General features: G+C 47.4%; 1 protein-coding gene across 5 annotated transcripts in view; it reads right to left on the reverse strand.

The window, feature by feature from the left end:
- The window catches only part of LOC106593309 (collagen alpha-1(XVIII) chain), an 81677-nt gene that overhangs the window by 30811 nt on the left and 30861 nt on the right, over nt 1-20005 (reverse strand). For all 5 annotated transcript variants that reach the window (XM_045699109.1, XM_045699106.1, XM_045699107.1 and 2 more), the window contains exons 2-3: nt 942-1486; nt 54-134 (exon numbers count right to left, since the gene is read on the reverse strand). In XM_045699109.1, coding sequence (XP_045555065.1) covers nt 54-134; nt 942-1486 — 626 coding nt within the window. The remainder of the gene's footprint in view (nt 1-53; nt 135-941; nt 1487-20005) is intronic.

Consider the following 20005-nt stretch of genomic DNA (forward strand, 5'->3'; position numbering starts at 1 on the left):
TCACATCATATTCCTACTAAACTGTGTCTGGTTCTACAGTCTAAATCACTCACAGCGTCTGAGTCATCATCGTCTTCACAGAGTAGCTCAGCTGCTCGAGGGTTACCCACCACGTTCAGCTCAGCGATCGCCCCCTGCACAACACGCACAGACACACAGACACAGGCACACACACAGAGACACAGACAAACACACTGATGGCTGTGAGAAAGGAGATACTGTATAGCCATTGGGGCAGTATGAATTTAAATGATGCTAGTCAGGATCAAAGCCATTAATATACAATAAAATGTAAAGACAATGTGTCTGACTGACCGTGGCCTTACTAACTCAGAACAGACAGAGTCTTGCTGAAACAACAGACCGGGTTCTAAATCTCTCCCAGGGGGCTGTCTAGTTAGACTATGAGAATGCATGTTTCAACACACTGTGTGTTAAAAACAGCAGGTGTGAGTGAGATGAAACCTAAACCCACACGTTGTTCGGGGGTAAATCCCTCACTAATCGCTCCCTCAGGAATCTGTCAGGTATGTGTCACTGGCAACAGGAAAGCCAGACAGCCAGTCACATCTCACTAACAGCACCACTAACCCCTCCTCCCTCTAGTAAATCTATTAGCTGACCTGTCCTGTTGTCTGGCCTTTCAACTTTGACCCCTCAGCATAGTCACTGACCCGTCTAACCACATGTGATGGTCACATGGGGTTTGACACCAGAGCGAGGGTTGAGAGTGGGGGTGCAGAACGACAGAGACTTTAGGGGAAGAGTTATACCAATGTTTTACATGAGGGAACAATAAAGATATTTTACATGAGGAAAGAATAAAGATATTTTACAAGAGGGAACCATGAAGATGTTTTACATGAGGGAACAATAAAGTTAGAGGTAAATATGTGTGGTCAGGTCAGCATTAGAGGTGTGGTTGGTGATCCATACTGTACCTCAAACCTGTCAGGGTCCGCGCCTCCCGCCTGACCCACGAAGATGCCCGCCCCCCTGTCCAGCTCCATGTCATCCGGCGAGCGCTCCAACTTCACCGTCTTCCCAGAGGCGTCGCACCCCATGAAGAAGGTCACCTGATCATTGAACACGGACAGAGAGAACTTGGTCCAGGAGACTAGGTCCAGGGAGGGTACGGTGAAACTAGCGGCCAGGTACGAGGCCTCAGAGTCGGGCTCTGTGTAGTAGAACAGAATCTTCTGATTCCTGCCGTCAGCGTCCGGGGCGCTCAGCTTCACCCCCACGTACATGAACTTCTGGGAGGCGTCTGTGATGGAGAAGAGGACCCCGGGGCTGGAGGGGATGATTTGGAAGACCAGGGAGAAGTCTCTGTAGAAGGGGTTGGGGAGGTGGGCCAGGGCCGGCTGTCCCGCAGCAGTCAGCCCGTCCAGCCCTCCGAAGTAGTAGGCGGGTTTCCCACCCGGACCGGCCCGGGATTCATCAGGATGCAGGTCTCCAATCAGCTGCAGTAGAGTCACACCACCCTCTGCAGCAGGGGAGGAGACAGGACAGGAAGTGAGGTTACACACACGAAGCCAGCACTTACTGTACAGGAGTCCCATTGGCCCAGTCCAGAAACAAAGCACTAGCCCTTACTTAGGTCCCAGGGCACTGTGTAGATCTGAAAACATTGGATAGCTGTAAGCAGTATAATAAAAATAGCACCTTGCATTCTGATTTGTCCAATTCTTATAGATCTAGTCTACATGAAGTGCCTAGGGCTTCATTCAGATCTAGTCTACATGAAGTGCCTAGGGCTTCATTCAGATCTAGTCTACATTAAGTGCCTAGGACTTCTTTCAGATCTAGTCTACACTAAGTGCCCAGAGCTTCTTTCAGATCTAGTCTACATGAAGTGCCTAGGGCTTCATTCAGATCTAGTCTACATTAAGTGCCTAGGACTTCTTTCAGATCTAGTCTACATTAAGTGCCCAGAGCTTCTTTCAGATCTAGTCTACATGAAGTGCCTAGGGCTTCTTTCAGAACTAGTCTACATGAAGTGCCTAGGACTTCTTTCAGATCTAGTCTACATGAAGTGCCTAGGGCTTCATTCAGATCTAGTCTACATGAAGTGCCTAGGGCTTCATTCAGATCTTGTCTACATAAAGTGTCTAGGACTTCTTTCAGATCTAGTCTACATGAAGTGCCTAGGACTTCTTTCAGACTAGTCTACATGAAGTTCTTAGGACTTCTTTCAGAACTAGTCTACATGAAGTGCCTAGGACTTCTTTCAGATCTAGTCTACATGAAGTGCCTAGGACTTCTTTCAGACTAGTCTACATGAAGTGCCTAGGACTTCTTTCAGACTAGTCTACATGAAGTGTCTAGGGCTTCGGGACTTTGAGTTGTTTCTGGACCAGACCTTTTTTTTCAGCTCCTGTTTACGCTATGCACTTAACCACTGGTTTAGGATCAGCTATACACTCCAAAAAGGGTTCTTTGGCTGTCCCCATAAGATAATCCTTTTGGGTTCCATGTAAAACCATCTGTGAAAGAGGTTCAATATGGAACCCAGAAGGGTTTTTACCTGGAACCAAAAGGGTTCTACCTAGCATTGCAAAGGGAGGGAATATTACTGGAAACTTTAAAAGTTTACCAGTAAATTACCAGAATGTTGATATCTTTCAAGGATTTTATTTAATCTATCACAAGACATCTAGTGTCCCTTTTGGGTACTTCAGATTATCACAGGTGTCTGTAATTATCTCTGGCCCTCGTGTGACCGTACCACCTGTAACATACAGTGTATTAAATAATTAAATAAGATGATTTTCAAATAAAACATTGAATATAAAAGCTGAAAAACATTATCCAAAATATAAACCATCAATTTAGTGAATATCATTGGTGTTTAATATGAGGGTTACAGCATGAAAAATATTTCAGATTTTTTTTTACACACTTTTATTTATTTTACTATACATTTGTTGACACTGTTTCAGTGTCAAACTGGTGGCAGTTTGAGTCTATAGTTGTAGTTGTACGAGTTGTACGAGTCTATAGTTGTATGAGTTGCAGAGTTTCATTATTTAGGCTATTTTCTTTTGAACCAGATAGTCTATATACTAGAAACCTGTGGCCAATATGGAAACAGATATAAAAATAAAAAAAATCCTATATTTTGTAAAAGTTATTCAAGTATAAATTACCAAAGTTATGATAGATTGCCATATATTTTCTGTTAATAACCAAAAATGACTGAAGATTCCGGTAACTTTGGTAAACTACTGGTAGCTTTGCGACCCTAGTTCTACCTAGAATCAAAAAGGGTTCTACTATGGGGACAGCCGAACAATCATTTCAGCTACTAGACAGCTCCTTTTTTTCTAAGCCTGTACCATCTTCCTTTACCATACCCCCAAACTTAACCCTCAGCTAAACAGCCAAACTGATCCTGAGTCAGTTGTTAAGGGCATAGAGTAAGCATACACAGAGTACTTTATCATTGACATGAGGTTACCGAAGGGTACAAGGGCACAGTGCAGTAGCAGATTAGAAAGCATCATGTCTTGATTGGTGTGCTGTGCTTCACCAAGTGACTTAGCCGTGATGAGTGCCTCAGGTCATACCCATACATGTGCAGTGGAGAAAACAACATAGCCACTGGGCAAAAACTGGTTGAATCAACGTTGTTTCCACATCGTTTCAACAAAAAAAATGATATGTGATGATGTTGAATCAAAGTGGAAAACTGATTGGATTTGAAAAAATTCATCAACGTAAGGGAATTTAGTCTTTATTTAACCCAACTTTTAACTAAAACCCAATGACATGGTGAAATGTTTTGTTGATTTCACGTTGAATTCACGTTACCTGACAACTCAACCAAATGTAAATCAAAACTAGACGTTGAACTGAAGTATGTGCCCAGTGGGTACCAACTCGTGACCTAAAGAAAAGTCAGCGAAATGTCAGCAAAGGTCTGTTGCAGAGTGAAATATCAAACCTCAGACCACATGGACCAACCCCAGTAGACTCAATAGGGCTTCAGACTCAATAGGGTTTCAGACTATTAGTTAATGGTTCAACCTCACCTAGGACAGGTCAAAACGTTCACGGATCTACAGTATGCAGTTAATGATGAACCCTTCTATGTTTCTATGATGGGCGATAGCAGATCTCGTGACAGCTCACATTATCTTTCAAGTGCAGCAGTAACCCTGATTGACCAAGCTAGGTAGTAGATGTAAAATAAAAGCAGAAATAAGCCTTTATGGAGAGAGTTTTGGGGTTCAGCAGGCAAAGACTGTGTCAAATGAACTTGGGCTGTTTTAGCATGGAAAAACGTCTGACTGTAATCCAGTTCCCATGGACTCAAATAGCCTAGAGGGAAATGAGGAAGTTACATGAGACTAACCATCATATTCACATGAAATAGCACCTCTAGGGAACTAAACACTGGACAGACAGACATCCTCTCATGGGTGAACTGTCAGAGTAGATTTATGACAGCTGTTTACAGAAAAGCCCACACTGTACAATGTGAATGTCACATGAACCAGAGATACTTGAGATTTCCTATCCCTCCAGTGATGTAAACTTAAACAGGGGAAGTGAACTCCGTAACACAGTCATTTAGTCTCAGAGGATCTAGATTGAACCATGAGCGTCATAATCTTCGTCTTCTTCTGAGGAGTAAGAAATATCGGACCAATACACAGCGTGGTAAGTGTCCATACTTATACTTTTAACCGTGAACACTAAAGGAAACCGACCGACAGTCCTGTAAGGCTACACAGCTCTACATAGAAACAACCACCCACAAACACAAGAGAAAATAAACCCACTTAAATATGGCCTCCAATTAGAAGCAACGACAACCAGCTGCTTCTAATTGGAGGTCGTTCCCAAAACTAACATAGAAATAGACAAACTAGAAAACCCGCATAGAAATAGAAAACATAGAACATAAACCAAAAACCCCGAAACACACAAAACAAACACACCCCTGCCACGTCCTGACCAACTCAATAACAAAATGACCCCTTACTGGCCAGGACATGACAATGAGGAGTTATTCCAATAGCTAATAGTGTATCCTAAAGGGGATCTAACTTCGCAATGGCCAATGGTCATTCATAAGTAAGTGCAATATCATATAATACTTAAGCAATAAGGCACGAGGGGGTGTGGTATATGGGCAATATACCACGGATATGGGCTGTTCTTACGCACAACGCAACGTGGAGTGCCTGGATACAGCCATTAGCCGTGGTATATTGGCCATATACCACAAACCCCCGAGGTGCCTTATTGCTATTATAAACTGGTTACCAACGTAATTAAAACAGTAACACCTATGGTATAGGGTCTGATATACCACGGCTGTCAGTCAATCAGCATTCAGGACTCGAACCACCCAGTTTATAATGAAGATTATACAACGGGTGGGTCTAAATGCTGAATGCTGATTGGTTAAAATCGCATTCCAGCCAGTGTCTAGTCTACAAGTTACGGGCTAAATCTATGAATGCCCTTTCAGGTGGTTGAGTAAGCCTACATTTTAAAATGCATCATGTCTCATATTAGTATCATACTTCCAGTTGTGACTTGTGTGAATGGCATTTATTTTACTATTGGATAGCACTTGGGTGCAGCCCTTGGACAACAACCAATACACAAGGACTATTGTACTACATCCTAAAATGAATTGGAACAAGAGACTCAACACTTTTTGGACTAATCCCAAACATATGTTTCCACACACTAACACAGCAACACCACTTAGTCTGTACAGTCTGTCCTCACTCCCACACCATATTGCTAAACCAGCTAGGGTCTCACTGGACACTGTTGTTATGCTATCTACATTCTAAACCTGCAAGTCAACCGAAGCTTAGCTGAAGATCCCGTGGGATTTCAGCCAATTAGTGGGAGGCAGAGAGGGCGAGGGGGAGGCAGCTTCTCATCGGAGGCACCTGCTATTGGTCCATCTGACAGGGCGCTAGGGCAGTCACAGCTGTGGCCCGGTTAGCCCAACACTAACCCAACACTACCGCAGACACTAACCCAACACTACCGCAGACACTAAGCCAACACTACCGCAGACACTAAGCCAACACTACCGCAGACACTAACCCAACACTACCGCAGACACTAACCCAACACTACCGCAGACACTAACCCAACACTACCACAGACACTACCGCAGACACTAACCCAACACTACCGCAGACACTAACCCAACACTACCGCAGACACTAAGCCAACACTACTGCAGACACTAACCCAACACTACCGCAGACACTACCGCAGACACTAACCCAACACTACCGCAGACACTAAGCCAACACTACCGCAGACCCTAAGCCAACACTACTGCAGACACTAACCCAACACTACCGCAGACACTAACCCAACACTACCGCAGACACTAACCCAACACTACCGCAGACCCTAAGCCAACACTACTGCAGACACTAACATAACACTACCGCAGACACTACCGCAGACACTAACTCAACACTACCGCAGACACTACCGCAGACACTAACCCAACACTACCGCAGACACTAACATAACACTACCGCAGACACTAACCCAACACTACCGCAGACACTAACCCAACACTACCGCAGACACTAACCCAACACTACCGCAGACACTAACATAACACTACCGCAGACACTAACCCAACACTACCGCAGACACTAACCCAACACTACCGCAGACACTAACCCAACACTACCGCAGACACTAAGCCAACACTACTGCAGACACTAACATAACACTACCGCAGACAATAAGCCAACACTACTGCAGACACTAAGCCAACACTACCGCAGACACTAACCCAACACTACTGCAGACACTAAGCCAACACTACTGCAGACACTAAGCCAACACTACCACAGACACTAACCCAACACTACCGCAGACACTAACCCAACACTACCGCAGACACTAAGCCAACACTACCGCAGACACTAACCCAACACTACTGCAGACACTAACCCAACACTACCGCAGACACTAAGCCAACACTACCGCAGACACTAACATAACACTACCGCAGACACTAACCCAACACTACCGCAGACACTAACCCAACACTACCGCAGACACTAACCCAACACTACCGCAGACACTAAGCCAACACTACCGCAGACACTAACCCAACACTACCGCAGACACTAAGTCAACACTACCGCAGACACTAAGCCAACACTACTGCAGACACTAACCCAACACTACCGCAGACACTAAGCCAACACTACCGCAGACACTAAGCCAACACTACCGCAGACACTAACCCAACACTACCGCAGACACTAACCCAACACTACCGCAGACACTAACCCAACACTACCGCAACACTACCGCAGACACTAACCCAACACTACCGCAGACACTACCCCAACACTACTGCAGACAGTAACCCAACACTACCGCAACACTACCGCAGACACTAACCCAACACTACTGCAGACACTAACCCAACACTACTGCAGACACTAACCCAACACTACCGCAGACACTAAGCCAACAATACCGCAGACACTAACCCAACACTACCGCAACACTACCGCAGACACTAAGCCAACACTACCGCAGACACTAACCCAACACTACCCCAACACTACCGCAGACACTAACCCAACACTACCGCAACACTACCGCAGACACTAACCCAACACTACCGCAGACACTAACCCAACACTACTGCAGACACTAACCCAACACTACCGTAGGCACTAACCCAACACTACCGCAGACACTAACCCAACACTACCGCAGACACTAAGCCAACACTACTGCAGACACTAACCCAACACTACTGCAGACACTAACCCAACACTACCGCAGACACTAACCCAACACTACCGCAGACACTAACCCAACACTACCGCAGACACTAACCCAACACTACTGCAGACACTAACCCAACACTACCGCAGACACTAACCCAACACTACCGCAGACACTAAGCCAACACTACCGCAGACACTAACCCAACACTACCGCAACACTACCGCAGACACTAACCCAACACTACCGCAGATACTACCCCAACACTACTGCAGACAGTAACCCAACACTACCGCAACACTACCGCAGACACTAACCCAACACTACTGCAGACACTAACCCAACACTACTGCAGACACTAACCCAACACTACTGCAGACACTAACCCAACACTACCGCAGACACTACCGCAGACACTAACCCAACACTACCGCAGACACTAACCCAACACTACCGCAGACACTAAGCCAACACTACTGCAGACACAAACATAACACTACCGCAGACACTAACCCAACACTACCGCAGACACTAACCCAACACTACCGCAGACACTAACCCAACACTACCGCAGACCCTAAGCCAACACTACCGCAGACACTAACCCAACACTACTGCAGACACTAACATAACACTACTGCAGACACTAACCCAACACTATCGCAGACACTAACCCAACACTACCGCAGACACTAACCCAACACTACCGCAGACCCTAAGCCAACACTACTGCAGACACTAACCCAAAACTACTGCAGACACTAACATAACACTACTGCAGACACTAACCCAACACTACCGCAGACACTAACCCAACACTACCGCAGACACTAACCCAACATTACCGCAGACCCTAACCCAACACTACCGCAGACACTAACCCAACACTACTGCAGACACTAACCCAACACTACCGCAGACACTAACCCAACACTACCGCAGACACTAACCCAACACTACCGCAGACACTAACCCAACATTACCGCAGACCCTAACCCAACACTACCGCAGACACTAACCCAACACTACCGCAGACACTAACCCAACACTACCGCAGACACTAACCCAACACTACCGCAGACACTAACCCAACACTACCGCAGACACTAACCCAACACTACCGCAGACACTAACCCAACACTACCGCAGGCACTAAGCCAACACTACCGCAGACACTAAGCCAACACTACCGCAGACACTAACCCAACACTACCGCAGACACTAACCCAACACTACCGCAGACACTAACCCAACACTACCGCAGACACTAACCCAACACTACCGCAGGCACTAAGCCAACACTACCGCAGACACTAACCCAACACTACCGCAGACACTAAGCCAACACTACCGCAGACACTAACCCAACACTACCGCAGACACTAACCCAACACTACCGCAGACACTAAGCCAACACTACCGCAGACACTAACCCAACACTACCGCAGACACTAACCCAACACTACCGCAGACACTAAGCCAACACTACCGCAGACACTAACCCAACACTACCGCAGACACTAACCCAACACTACCGCAGACACTAACCCAACACTACCGCAGACACTAACCCAACACTACCGCAGACACTAACCCAACACTACCGCAGACACTAACCCAACACTACCGCAGACACTAAGCCAACACTACCGCAGACACTAACCCAAAACTACCGCAGACACTAACCCAACACTACCGCAGACACTAAGCCAACACTACCGCAGACACTAACCCAAAACTACCGCAGACACTAACCCAACACTACCGCAGACACTAAGCCAACACTACCGCAGACACTAACCCAACACTACCGCAGACACTAACCCAACACTACCGCAGACACTAACCCAACACTACCGCAGACACTAACCCAACACTACCGCAGACACTAACCCAACACTACCGCAGACACTAAGCCAACACTACTGCAGACACTAACCCAACACTACCGCAGACACTAACCCAACACTACCGCAGACACTAACCCAACACTACCGCAGACACTAACCCAACACTACCGCAGACACTAACCCAACACTACCGCAACACTACCGCAGACACTAACCCAACACTACCCCAACACTACTGCAGACAGTAACCCAACACTACCGCAACACTACCGCAGACACTAACCCAACACTACTGCAGACACTAACCCAACACTACCGCAGACACTAACCCAACACTACCGCAGACACTAAGCCAACACTACCGCAGACACTAACCCAACACTACCGCAGACACTAACCCAACACTACCGCAACACTACCGCAGACACTAAGCCAAAACTACCGCAGACACTAACCCAACACTACCCCAACACTACCGCAGACACTAACCCAACACTATCGCAACACTACCGCAGACACTAACTCAACACTACCGCAGACACTAACCCAACACTACTGCAGACACTAACCCAACACTACCGTAGGCACTAACCCAACACTACCGCAGACACTAACCCAACACTACCGCAGACACTAAGCCAACACTACTGCAGACACTAACCCAACACTACTGCAGACACTAACCCAACACTACCGCAGACACTAACCCAACACTACCGCAGACACTAACCCAACACTACCGCAGACACTAAGCCAACACTACTGCAGACACTAAGCCAACACTACCACAGACACTAACCCAACACTACCGCAACACTACCGCAGACACTAACCCAACACTACCACAGACACTACCCCAACACTACTGCAGACAGTAACCCAACACTACCGCAACACTACCGCAGACACTAACCCAACACTACTGCAGACACTAACCCAACACTACTGCAGACACTAACCCAACACTACCGCAGACACTAAGCCAACACTACCGCAGACACTAACCCAACACTACTGCAGACACTAAGCCAACACTACTGCAGACACTAAGCCAACACTACCACAGACACTAACCCAACACTACCGCAGACACTAACCCAACACTACCGCAGACACTAAGCCAACACTACCGCAGACACTAACCCAACACTACTGCAGACACTAACCCAACACTACCGCAGACACTAAGCCAACACTACCGCAGACACTAACATAACACTACCGCAGACACTAACCCAACACTACCGCAGACACTAACCCAACACTACCGCAGACACTAACCCAACACTACCGCAGACACTAAGCCAACACTACCGCAGACACTAACCCAACACTACCGCAGACACTAAGTCAACACTACCGCAGACACTAAGCCAACACTACTGCAGACACTAACCCAACACTACCGCAGACACTAAGCCAACACTACCGCAGACACTAAGCCAACACTACCGCAGACACTAACCCAACACTACCGCAGACACTAACCCAACACTACCGCAGACACTAACCCAACACTACCGCAACACTACCGCAGACACTAACCCAACACTACCGCAGACACTACCCCAACACTACTGCAGACAGTAACCCAACACTACCGCAACACTACCGCAGACACTAACCCAACACTACTGCAGACACTAACCCAACACTACTGCAGACACTAACCCAACACTACCGCAGACACTAAGCCAACAATACCGCAGACACTAACCCAACACTACCGCAACACTACCGCAGACACTAAGCCAACACTACCGCAGACACTAACCCAACACTACCCCAACACTACCGCAGACACTAACCCAACACTACCGCAACACTACCGCAGACACTAACCCAACACTACCGCAGACACTAACCCAACACTACTGCAGACACTAACCCAACACTACCGTAGGCACTAACCCAACACTACCGCAGACACTAACCCAACACTACCGCAGACACTAAGCCAACACTACTGCAGACACTAACCCAACACTACTGCAGACACTAACCCAACACTACCGCAGACACTAACCCAACACTACCGCAGACACTAACCCAACACTACCGCAGACACTAACCCAACACTACTGCAGACACTAACCCAACACTACCGCAGACACTAACCCAACACTACCGCAGACACTAAGCCAACACTACCGCAGACACTAACCCAACACTACCGCAACACTACCGCAGACACTAACCCAACACTACCGCAGATACTACCCCAACACTACTGCAGACAGTAACCCAACACTACCGCAACACTACCGCAGACACTAACCCAACACTACTGCAGACACTAACCCAACACTACTGCAGACACTAACCCAACACTACTGCAGACACTAACCCAACACTACCGCAGACACTACCGCAGACACTAACCCAACACTACCGCAGACACTAACCCAACACTACCGCAGACACTAAGCCAACACTACTGCAGACACAAACATAACACTACCGCAGACACTAACCCAACACTACCGCAGACACTAACCCAACACTACCGCAGACACTAACCCAACACTACCGCAGACCCTAAGCCAACACTACCGCAGACACTAACCCAACACTACTGCAGACACTAACATAACACTACTGCAGACACTAACCCAACACTATCGCAGACACTAACCCAACACTACCGCAGACACTAACCCAACACTACCGCAGACCCTAAGCCAACACTACTGCAGACACTAACCCAAAACTACTGCAGACACTAACATAACACTACCGCAGACACTAACCCAACACTACCCCAACACTACCGCAGACACTAACCCAACACTACCGCAACACTACCGCAGACACTAACACAACACTACCGCAGACACTAACCCAACACTACTGCAGACACTAACCCAACACTACCGTAGGCACTAACCCAACACTACCGCAGACACTAACCCAACACTACCGCAGACACTAAGCCAACACTACTGCAGACACTAACCCAACACTACTGCAGACACTAAGCAAACACTACCGCAGACACTAAGCCAACACTACCGCAGACACTAACCCAAAACTACTGCAGACACTACCCCAACACTACTGCAGACACTAACCCCTACCGTAGGCACTAACCCAACACTACCGCAGACACTAACCCAACACTACTGCAGACACTACCGCAGACACTAACCCAACACTACCGCAGACACTACCCCAACACTACTGCAGACACTAACCCAACACTACCGTAGGCACTAACCCAACACTACCGAAGACACTAACCCAACACTACCGCAACACTACCGCAGACACTAACCCAACACTACCGCAGACACTACCCCAACACTACTGCAGACACTAACCCAACACTACCGCAACACTACCACAGACACTAACCCAACACTACCGCAGACACTAACCCAACACTACCGCAACACTACCGTAGACACTAACCCAACACTACTGCAGACACTAACCCAACACTACCGTAGGCACTAACCCAATACTACTGCAGACACTAACCCAACACTACCGCAGACACTAACCCAACACTACCGCAGACACTACCCCAACACTACCGCAGACACTAACCCAACACTACTGCAGACACTACCCCAACACTACTGCAGACACTAACCCCTACCGTAGGCACTAACCCAACACTACCGCAGACACTAACCCAACACTACTGCAGACACTACCGCAGACACTAACCCAACACTACCGCAGACACTACCCCAACACTACTGCAGACACTAACCCAACACTACCGTAGGCACTAACCCAACACTACCGAAGACACTAACCCAACACTACCGCAACACTACCGCAGACACTAACCCAACACTACCGCAGACACTACCCCAACACTACTGCAGACACTAACCCAACACTACCGTAGGCACTAACCCAACACTACCGCAGAACTACCACACTACCGAGAACTAACAACACTACTGCAGACACTAACCCATCACTACCGTAGGCACTAACCCAATACTACTGCAGACACTAACCCAACACTACCGCAGACACTAACCCAACACTACCGCAGACACTACCCCAACACTACCGCAGACACTAACCCAACACTACCGCAGACACTACCCCAACACTACTGCAGACACTAAGCCAACACTACTGCAGACACTAACCCAACACTACCGCAGACACTAACCCAACACTACCGCAGACACTAAGCCAACACTACCACAGACACTAACCCAACACTACCGCAACACTACCGCAGACACTAACCCAACACTACCACAGACACTACCCCAACACTACTGCAGACAGTAACCCAACACTACCGCAACACTACCGCAGACACTAACCCAACACTACTGCAGACACTAACCCAACACTACTGCAGACACTAACCCAACACTACCGCAGACACTAAGCCAACACTACCGCAGACACTAACCCAACACTACCGCAACACTACCGCAGACACTAAGCCAACACTACCGCAGACACTAACCCAACACTACCCCAACACTACCGCAGACACTAACCCAACACTACCGCAACACTACCGCAGACACTAACCCAACACTACCGCAGACACTAACCCAACACTACTGCAGACACTAACCCAACACTACCGTAGGCACTAACCCAACACTACCGCAGACACTAACCCAACACTACCGCAGACACTAAGCCAACACTACTGCAGACACTAACCCAACACTACTGCAGACACTAAGCAAACACTACCGCAGACACTAAGCCAACACTACCGCAGACACTAACCCAACACTACTGCAGACACTACCCCAACACTACTGCAGACACTAACCCCTACCGTAGGCACTAACCCAACACTACCGCAGACACTAACCCAACACTACTGCAGACACTACCGCAGACACTAACCCAACACTACCGCAGACACTACCCCAACACTACTGCAGACACTAACCCAACACTACCGTAGGCACTAACCCAACACTACCGAAGACACTAACCCAACACTACCGCAACACTACCGCAGACACTAACCCATCACTACCGCAGACACTACCCCAACACTACTGCAGACACTAACCCAACACTACCGTAGGCACTAACCCAACACTACCGCAGACACTAACCCAACACTACCGCAACACTACCACAGACACTAACCCAACACTACCGCAGACACTAACCCAACACTACCGCAACACTACCGTAGACACTAACCCAACACTACTGCAGACACTAACCCAACACTACCGTAGGCACTAACCCAATACTACTGCAGACACTAACCCAACACTACCGCAGACACTAACCCAACACTACCGCAGACACTACCCCAACACTACCGCAGACACTAACCCAACACTACTGCAGACACTACCCCAACACTACTGCAGACACTAACCCCTACCGTAGGCACTAACCCAACACTACCGCAGACACTAACCCAACACTACTGCAGACACTACCGCAGACACTAACCCAACACTACCGCAGACACTACCCCAACACTACTGCAGACACTAACCCAACACTACCGTAGGCACTAACCCAACACTACCGAAGACACTAACCCAACACTACCGCAACACTACCGCAGACACTAACCCAACACTACCGCAGACACTACCCCAACACTACTGCAGACACTAACCCAACACTACCGTAGGCACTAACCCAACACTACCGCAGACACTAACCCAACACTACCGCAACACTACCACAGACACTAACCCAACACTACCGCAGACACTAACCCAACACTACCGTAGACACTAACCCAACACTACTGCAGACACTAACCCATCACTACCGTAGGCACTAACCCAATACTACTGCAGACACTAACCCAACACTACCGCAGACACTAACCCAACACTACCGCAGACACTACCCCAACACTACCGCAGACACTAACCCAACACTACCGCAGACACTACCCCAACACTACTGCAGACACTAACCCAACACTACTGCAGACACTAACCCAACACTACTGCAGACTCTAACCCAACACTACTGCAGACACTAACCCAACACTACTGCAGACACTAACCCAACACTACCGCAGACACTAACCCAACATTACCGCAGACACTAACCCAACACTACCGCAGACACTAACCCAACACTACCCCAACACATTGCAGACACTAACCCAACACTACTGCAGACACTAACCCAACACTACCGCAGACACTAACCCAACACTACCGCAGACACTAACCCAACACTACCGCAGACACTAACCCAACACTACAGCAACACTACCGCAGACACTAACCCAACACTACTGCAGACACTAACCCAACACTACCGCAGACACTAATCCAACACTACCGCAGACACTAACCCAACACTACCGCAACACTACCGCAGACACTAACCTAACACTACTGCAGACACTAACCCAACACTACCGCAGACACTAACCCAACACTAACCCGAGTCACAAAAGAGCCTCAGGGAGTAACTGATTTCTGTCTACCGAACATAACAAGGAACGATAATGAAAAAGATAGATAAGAGAGGCAGAACAAAAGAGGAATATGGAATGTATCCACTATAGCTGTCAGAAAGTATTGCCAGTTACATATCAGCCATGTTTAGCCAACATGGATGTCATAATAGAGAATCCATTGACTCACTCACTTGTACTGCACTATACAAAATCAACTGGGACTGAGTTGCACTGCATTGAATGGGGATTCCCAATCCCATGCAGGCAGATGGCCTGTTGACAGAGGAGAACATGGGAACACCACCACCACAAGCCAGGATCACATTTCATTTCAGTCATTTAGCAGCTGAGCCACATGGGATCAGGGTGGCTGGCCAGGCAGGCAGCTTCTCTTCCCTGTTCCCAATCTGACATTATTCCATGATTCTCCACACTGGTCTGATCCTTCACGCTATCCTGGCAATGCTCAGAGACGTTCCACAGCACTGCAGTAATAGGGAACCTTACAGCATTCCAGGGATTCCCAGTCAGACATAGATTAAGGGAATATCCTGTCGATTACGTACTGCAGATGTCCCATCCCAATAGGGAATATATTCCCACGTCCCCCAGATTGGGGAATCCATGGCCTACAGTGCACATTTTAAATATGCAAAAAAAATCTAAAAACCTGTTCTTGCTTTGTCATTATGGGGTATTGTGTGTAGATTGATGAGGAAAATAAACAATTTAATCAATTTTAGAATAAGATTGTAATGTGGAAAAAGTGAAGGGGTCTGAATACTGAATGCACTGTATGTCTGTCAGCTGAGCTTATTCACCTGATAGTCACCTGATCTCTGTATGTCACCTGCTATATCGTGAACTTCCATATTTGGAGTAACATGGCAGCATCATTTTGTGAAGTGAGTGGCCTAAACAATGCATGCACTGACCGTAGAATGTCATGCACAAACTAAAGAATCCAAAACAAAACTAGGATGTGTGTGTGTGTGTGTGTGTGTGTGTGTGTGTGTGTGTGTGTGTGTGTGTGTGTGTGTGTGTGTGTGTGTGTGTGTGTCTATGCATGTGAAAGTGGGCCATGTGGGAATCCAATAAGCTTTGTTAAGTACAGTACCCAGTGTCTGGGCCCAGAGCCCAGCACAACAGGCCTGCCAGTCTAAACATGCTGAAGTGGCTCGGGACGAGGGCTAACGACTGGCTCTCAGACCATGACTAATCATTTAATATGTCCAGGAGGAAGGTTTGCGTGCAACACATACATTGAGAAAACTAGTTGGAGCTGATGTGTGGTGGGTGGTTTCTGTAAGGCACAAAATGGCTGCCATGTTGTATCACCCAGGTAGGTGCTAGTGGATGAGGGTGAGTTACGGTATGAAGTACTTTTAGACATGATGGAAAGCACTATACGAATACAATCTAGAAAAAACGTGAGATATCTTGTAGCTACAAAAATCCTGCTTGCCAATGAATACATACACCAACCTGCAGTCATTCATATCCATAACAATACATTACACTGAGAATGAATCAATCTTCCTTAGTGAATAAAATAAACAGTTACATTTATGTCAATGTTGAAATTTCATATATTTAGCTGTATATACAGTGCATTCAGAAAGTATTCAGACCCCTTGACTTTTTCAACATTTTGTTACGTTACAGCCTTATTCTAAAATAGATTTAAAAAAATGTTTCCCTCATCAATCTACACACAATACCCCAGAATGACTTGTGTCTAAAAAGGTTTAGACATTTTAGCAAATGTATTAAAAAATTTTTAAAAAATATGACATTTACATAAGTATTCATACCCTTTACTCGATTACAGCCTCAAGTCTTCTTGGGTATGACGCTACAAGCTTGGCACACCTGTATTTGGGGAGTTTCTCCCATTTTTCTCTTAAGAGCCTCTCAAGCTCTGTCAGGTTGGATGGGGAGCGTCGCTGCACCGCTATTTTCAGGTCTCTCCAGAGATGTTCGATTGGGTTCAAGTCTGGGCTCTGGCTGGGCCACTCAAGGACATTCTGAGACCCTTCCTGAAAACTCTTCTGCGTTGTCTTGGCTGTGTGCTTAGGATCGTTGTCTTTCTGGAAGGTGAACCTTCGCCCCAGTCTGAGGTCCTGAGTGCTCTGGAGCAGGTTTTGATCAAGGATCTCTCTGTACTTTGCTCCGTTCATCTTTCCCTCGATCCTGACTAGTCTCCCAGTCTCTGCCGCTGAAAAACATCCCCACAGCATGATGCTGCTACCACCATGCTTCACCGTAGGGATGGTGCCAGGTTTCCTCCAGACATGACGCTTGGCATTTAGGCCAAAGAGTTTAATCTTGGTTTCCATCAGACCAGAGAATCTTGTTTCTCATGGTCTGAGAGTCATTAGGCTGTCTTGCCTTTTACAGAGGAGTGGTTTCCGTCTGGCCACTCTACCATAAAGGCCTGATTGGTGGAGTGCTGCAGAGAGGGTTGTCCTTCTGGTAGGTTCTCCTATCTCCATAGAGGAACTCTGCAGCTCTGTCAGAGTGACCATCGGGTTCTTTGTCACCTCCCTGACCAACGCCCTTCTCCCCCGATTGCTCAGAATAATGGAGGCCACTGTGTTCTTGGGGACCTTCAATGCTGCAGAAATGTTTTGGTTCCCTTCCCTAGATCTGTGCCTCGACACAATCCTGTCTCGGAGCTCTACGGACAACTCCTTCGACTTCATGGCTTGGTTTTTGCTCTGACCATGCACTGTCAACTGTGGGACCTTATATAGATCATGTACAATCAATTGAAATTTACCACAGGTGGACTCCAATCAAGTTGTAGAAACATCTCAAGGATGATCAATGGAAACAGGATGACTCTCATAGCAAAGGGTCTGAATACTTATGTAAATAATGTGTGTCTGTTGAGTTTTTTTGCAAAAAAAATTAAAACCTGTTTTTGCATTGTCATTATGGGGTAATATGTGTAGATTGACGAGGGGGTTGGGGGAATTATTTTATCCATTTCAGAATAAGTCTGTAATGTGACAAAATGTGGAAAAAGTCAAGGGGCCTGAATAATTTCCGTATGTACTGTATAACATAATTTTATCCCCTTGCCTCTCTATCCTATCTTCATCCTCTCCTCTTCACTTCTGTTCCTCTTATAACAAGCCAAGAGGGCGTACCTAAAATGTCCAGCAACCCAAACATTGACTCAACTACAGTCCGTCTAGTTACCTCATGTCTGGGTTTCACTCTATTTTATATAAACTTAGGTATGTCACAGTGAACAATAAAAACAGTTAAAAGAACGCTACCTTGTTGTAAAAGTCTTCATTGCCTCGAGACCGTGCTGAAGAAATGGTGCTGTTCTCTTCGTCTGAAAACTGTAATAAGTAATTGTTTGGGAAAATGAGAAGGCCTACTAACTGTGTGCAAAGAGCAACAGAAAACTATTTTCCTAATTTAATGATGCATCAGAGAGACCCAGAGGCCGAACACCAAACAACTGTTTATTGAAAACTCCAGGGTCCAAGATGACAGTGCCAAAAACTACTGTACAGACATAAGAATGTACTTTAATTACAATAATGTAAGTAGCCGGGGGCCTCCCGAGAGGCGCAGTGGTCTAAGGCTAGCTGTGCCACTAGAGATCCTGGTTTGAGTCCAGGCTCTGTCGCAGCCAGCCGAGACCGGGAGACCCATGGGGCGGTGCACAATTGGCCCAGTGTCGTCCGGGTTAGGGGAGGGTTTGGCCGGCAGGGATGTCCTTGTACCATCGCGCACTAGCGACTCCTGTGGCAGGCCGGGCACAGTGCACACTGACACGGTCGCCAGGTGCATGGTGTTTCCTCCGACACATTGTTGCGGCTGGCTTCCGGGTTAAGCAGGCATCGTGTCAAGAAGCAACCCTTGGCAGGGTTGTGTTTCAGAGGACGCACGGCTTCTGACCTTCACCTCTCCCGAGTCCGTACGGGAGTTGCAGCAATGGGACTAGACTGTAACTACCAATTGGATACCACTAAAAGTGAAACCATCATCATTG

Source organism: Salmo salar, chromosome ssa17 (assembly GCF_905237065.1).
Source record: "Salmo salar chromosome ssa17, Ssal_v3.1, whole genome shotgun sequence".
Taxonomy (NCBI): Eukaryota; Metazoa; Chordata; class Actinopteri; order Salmoniformes; family Salmonidae; genus Salmo; species Salmo salar.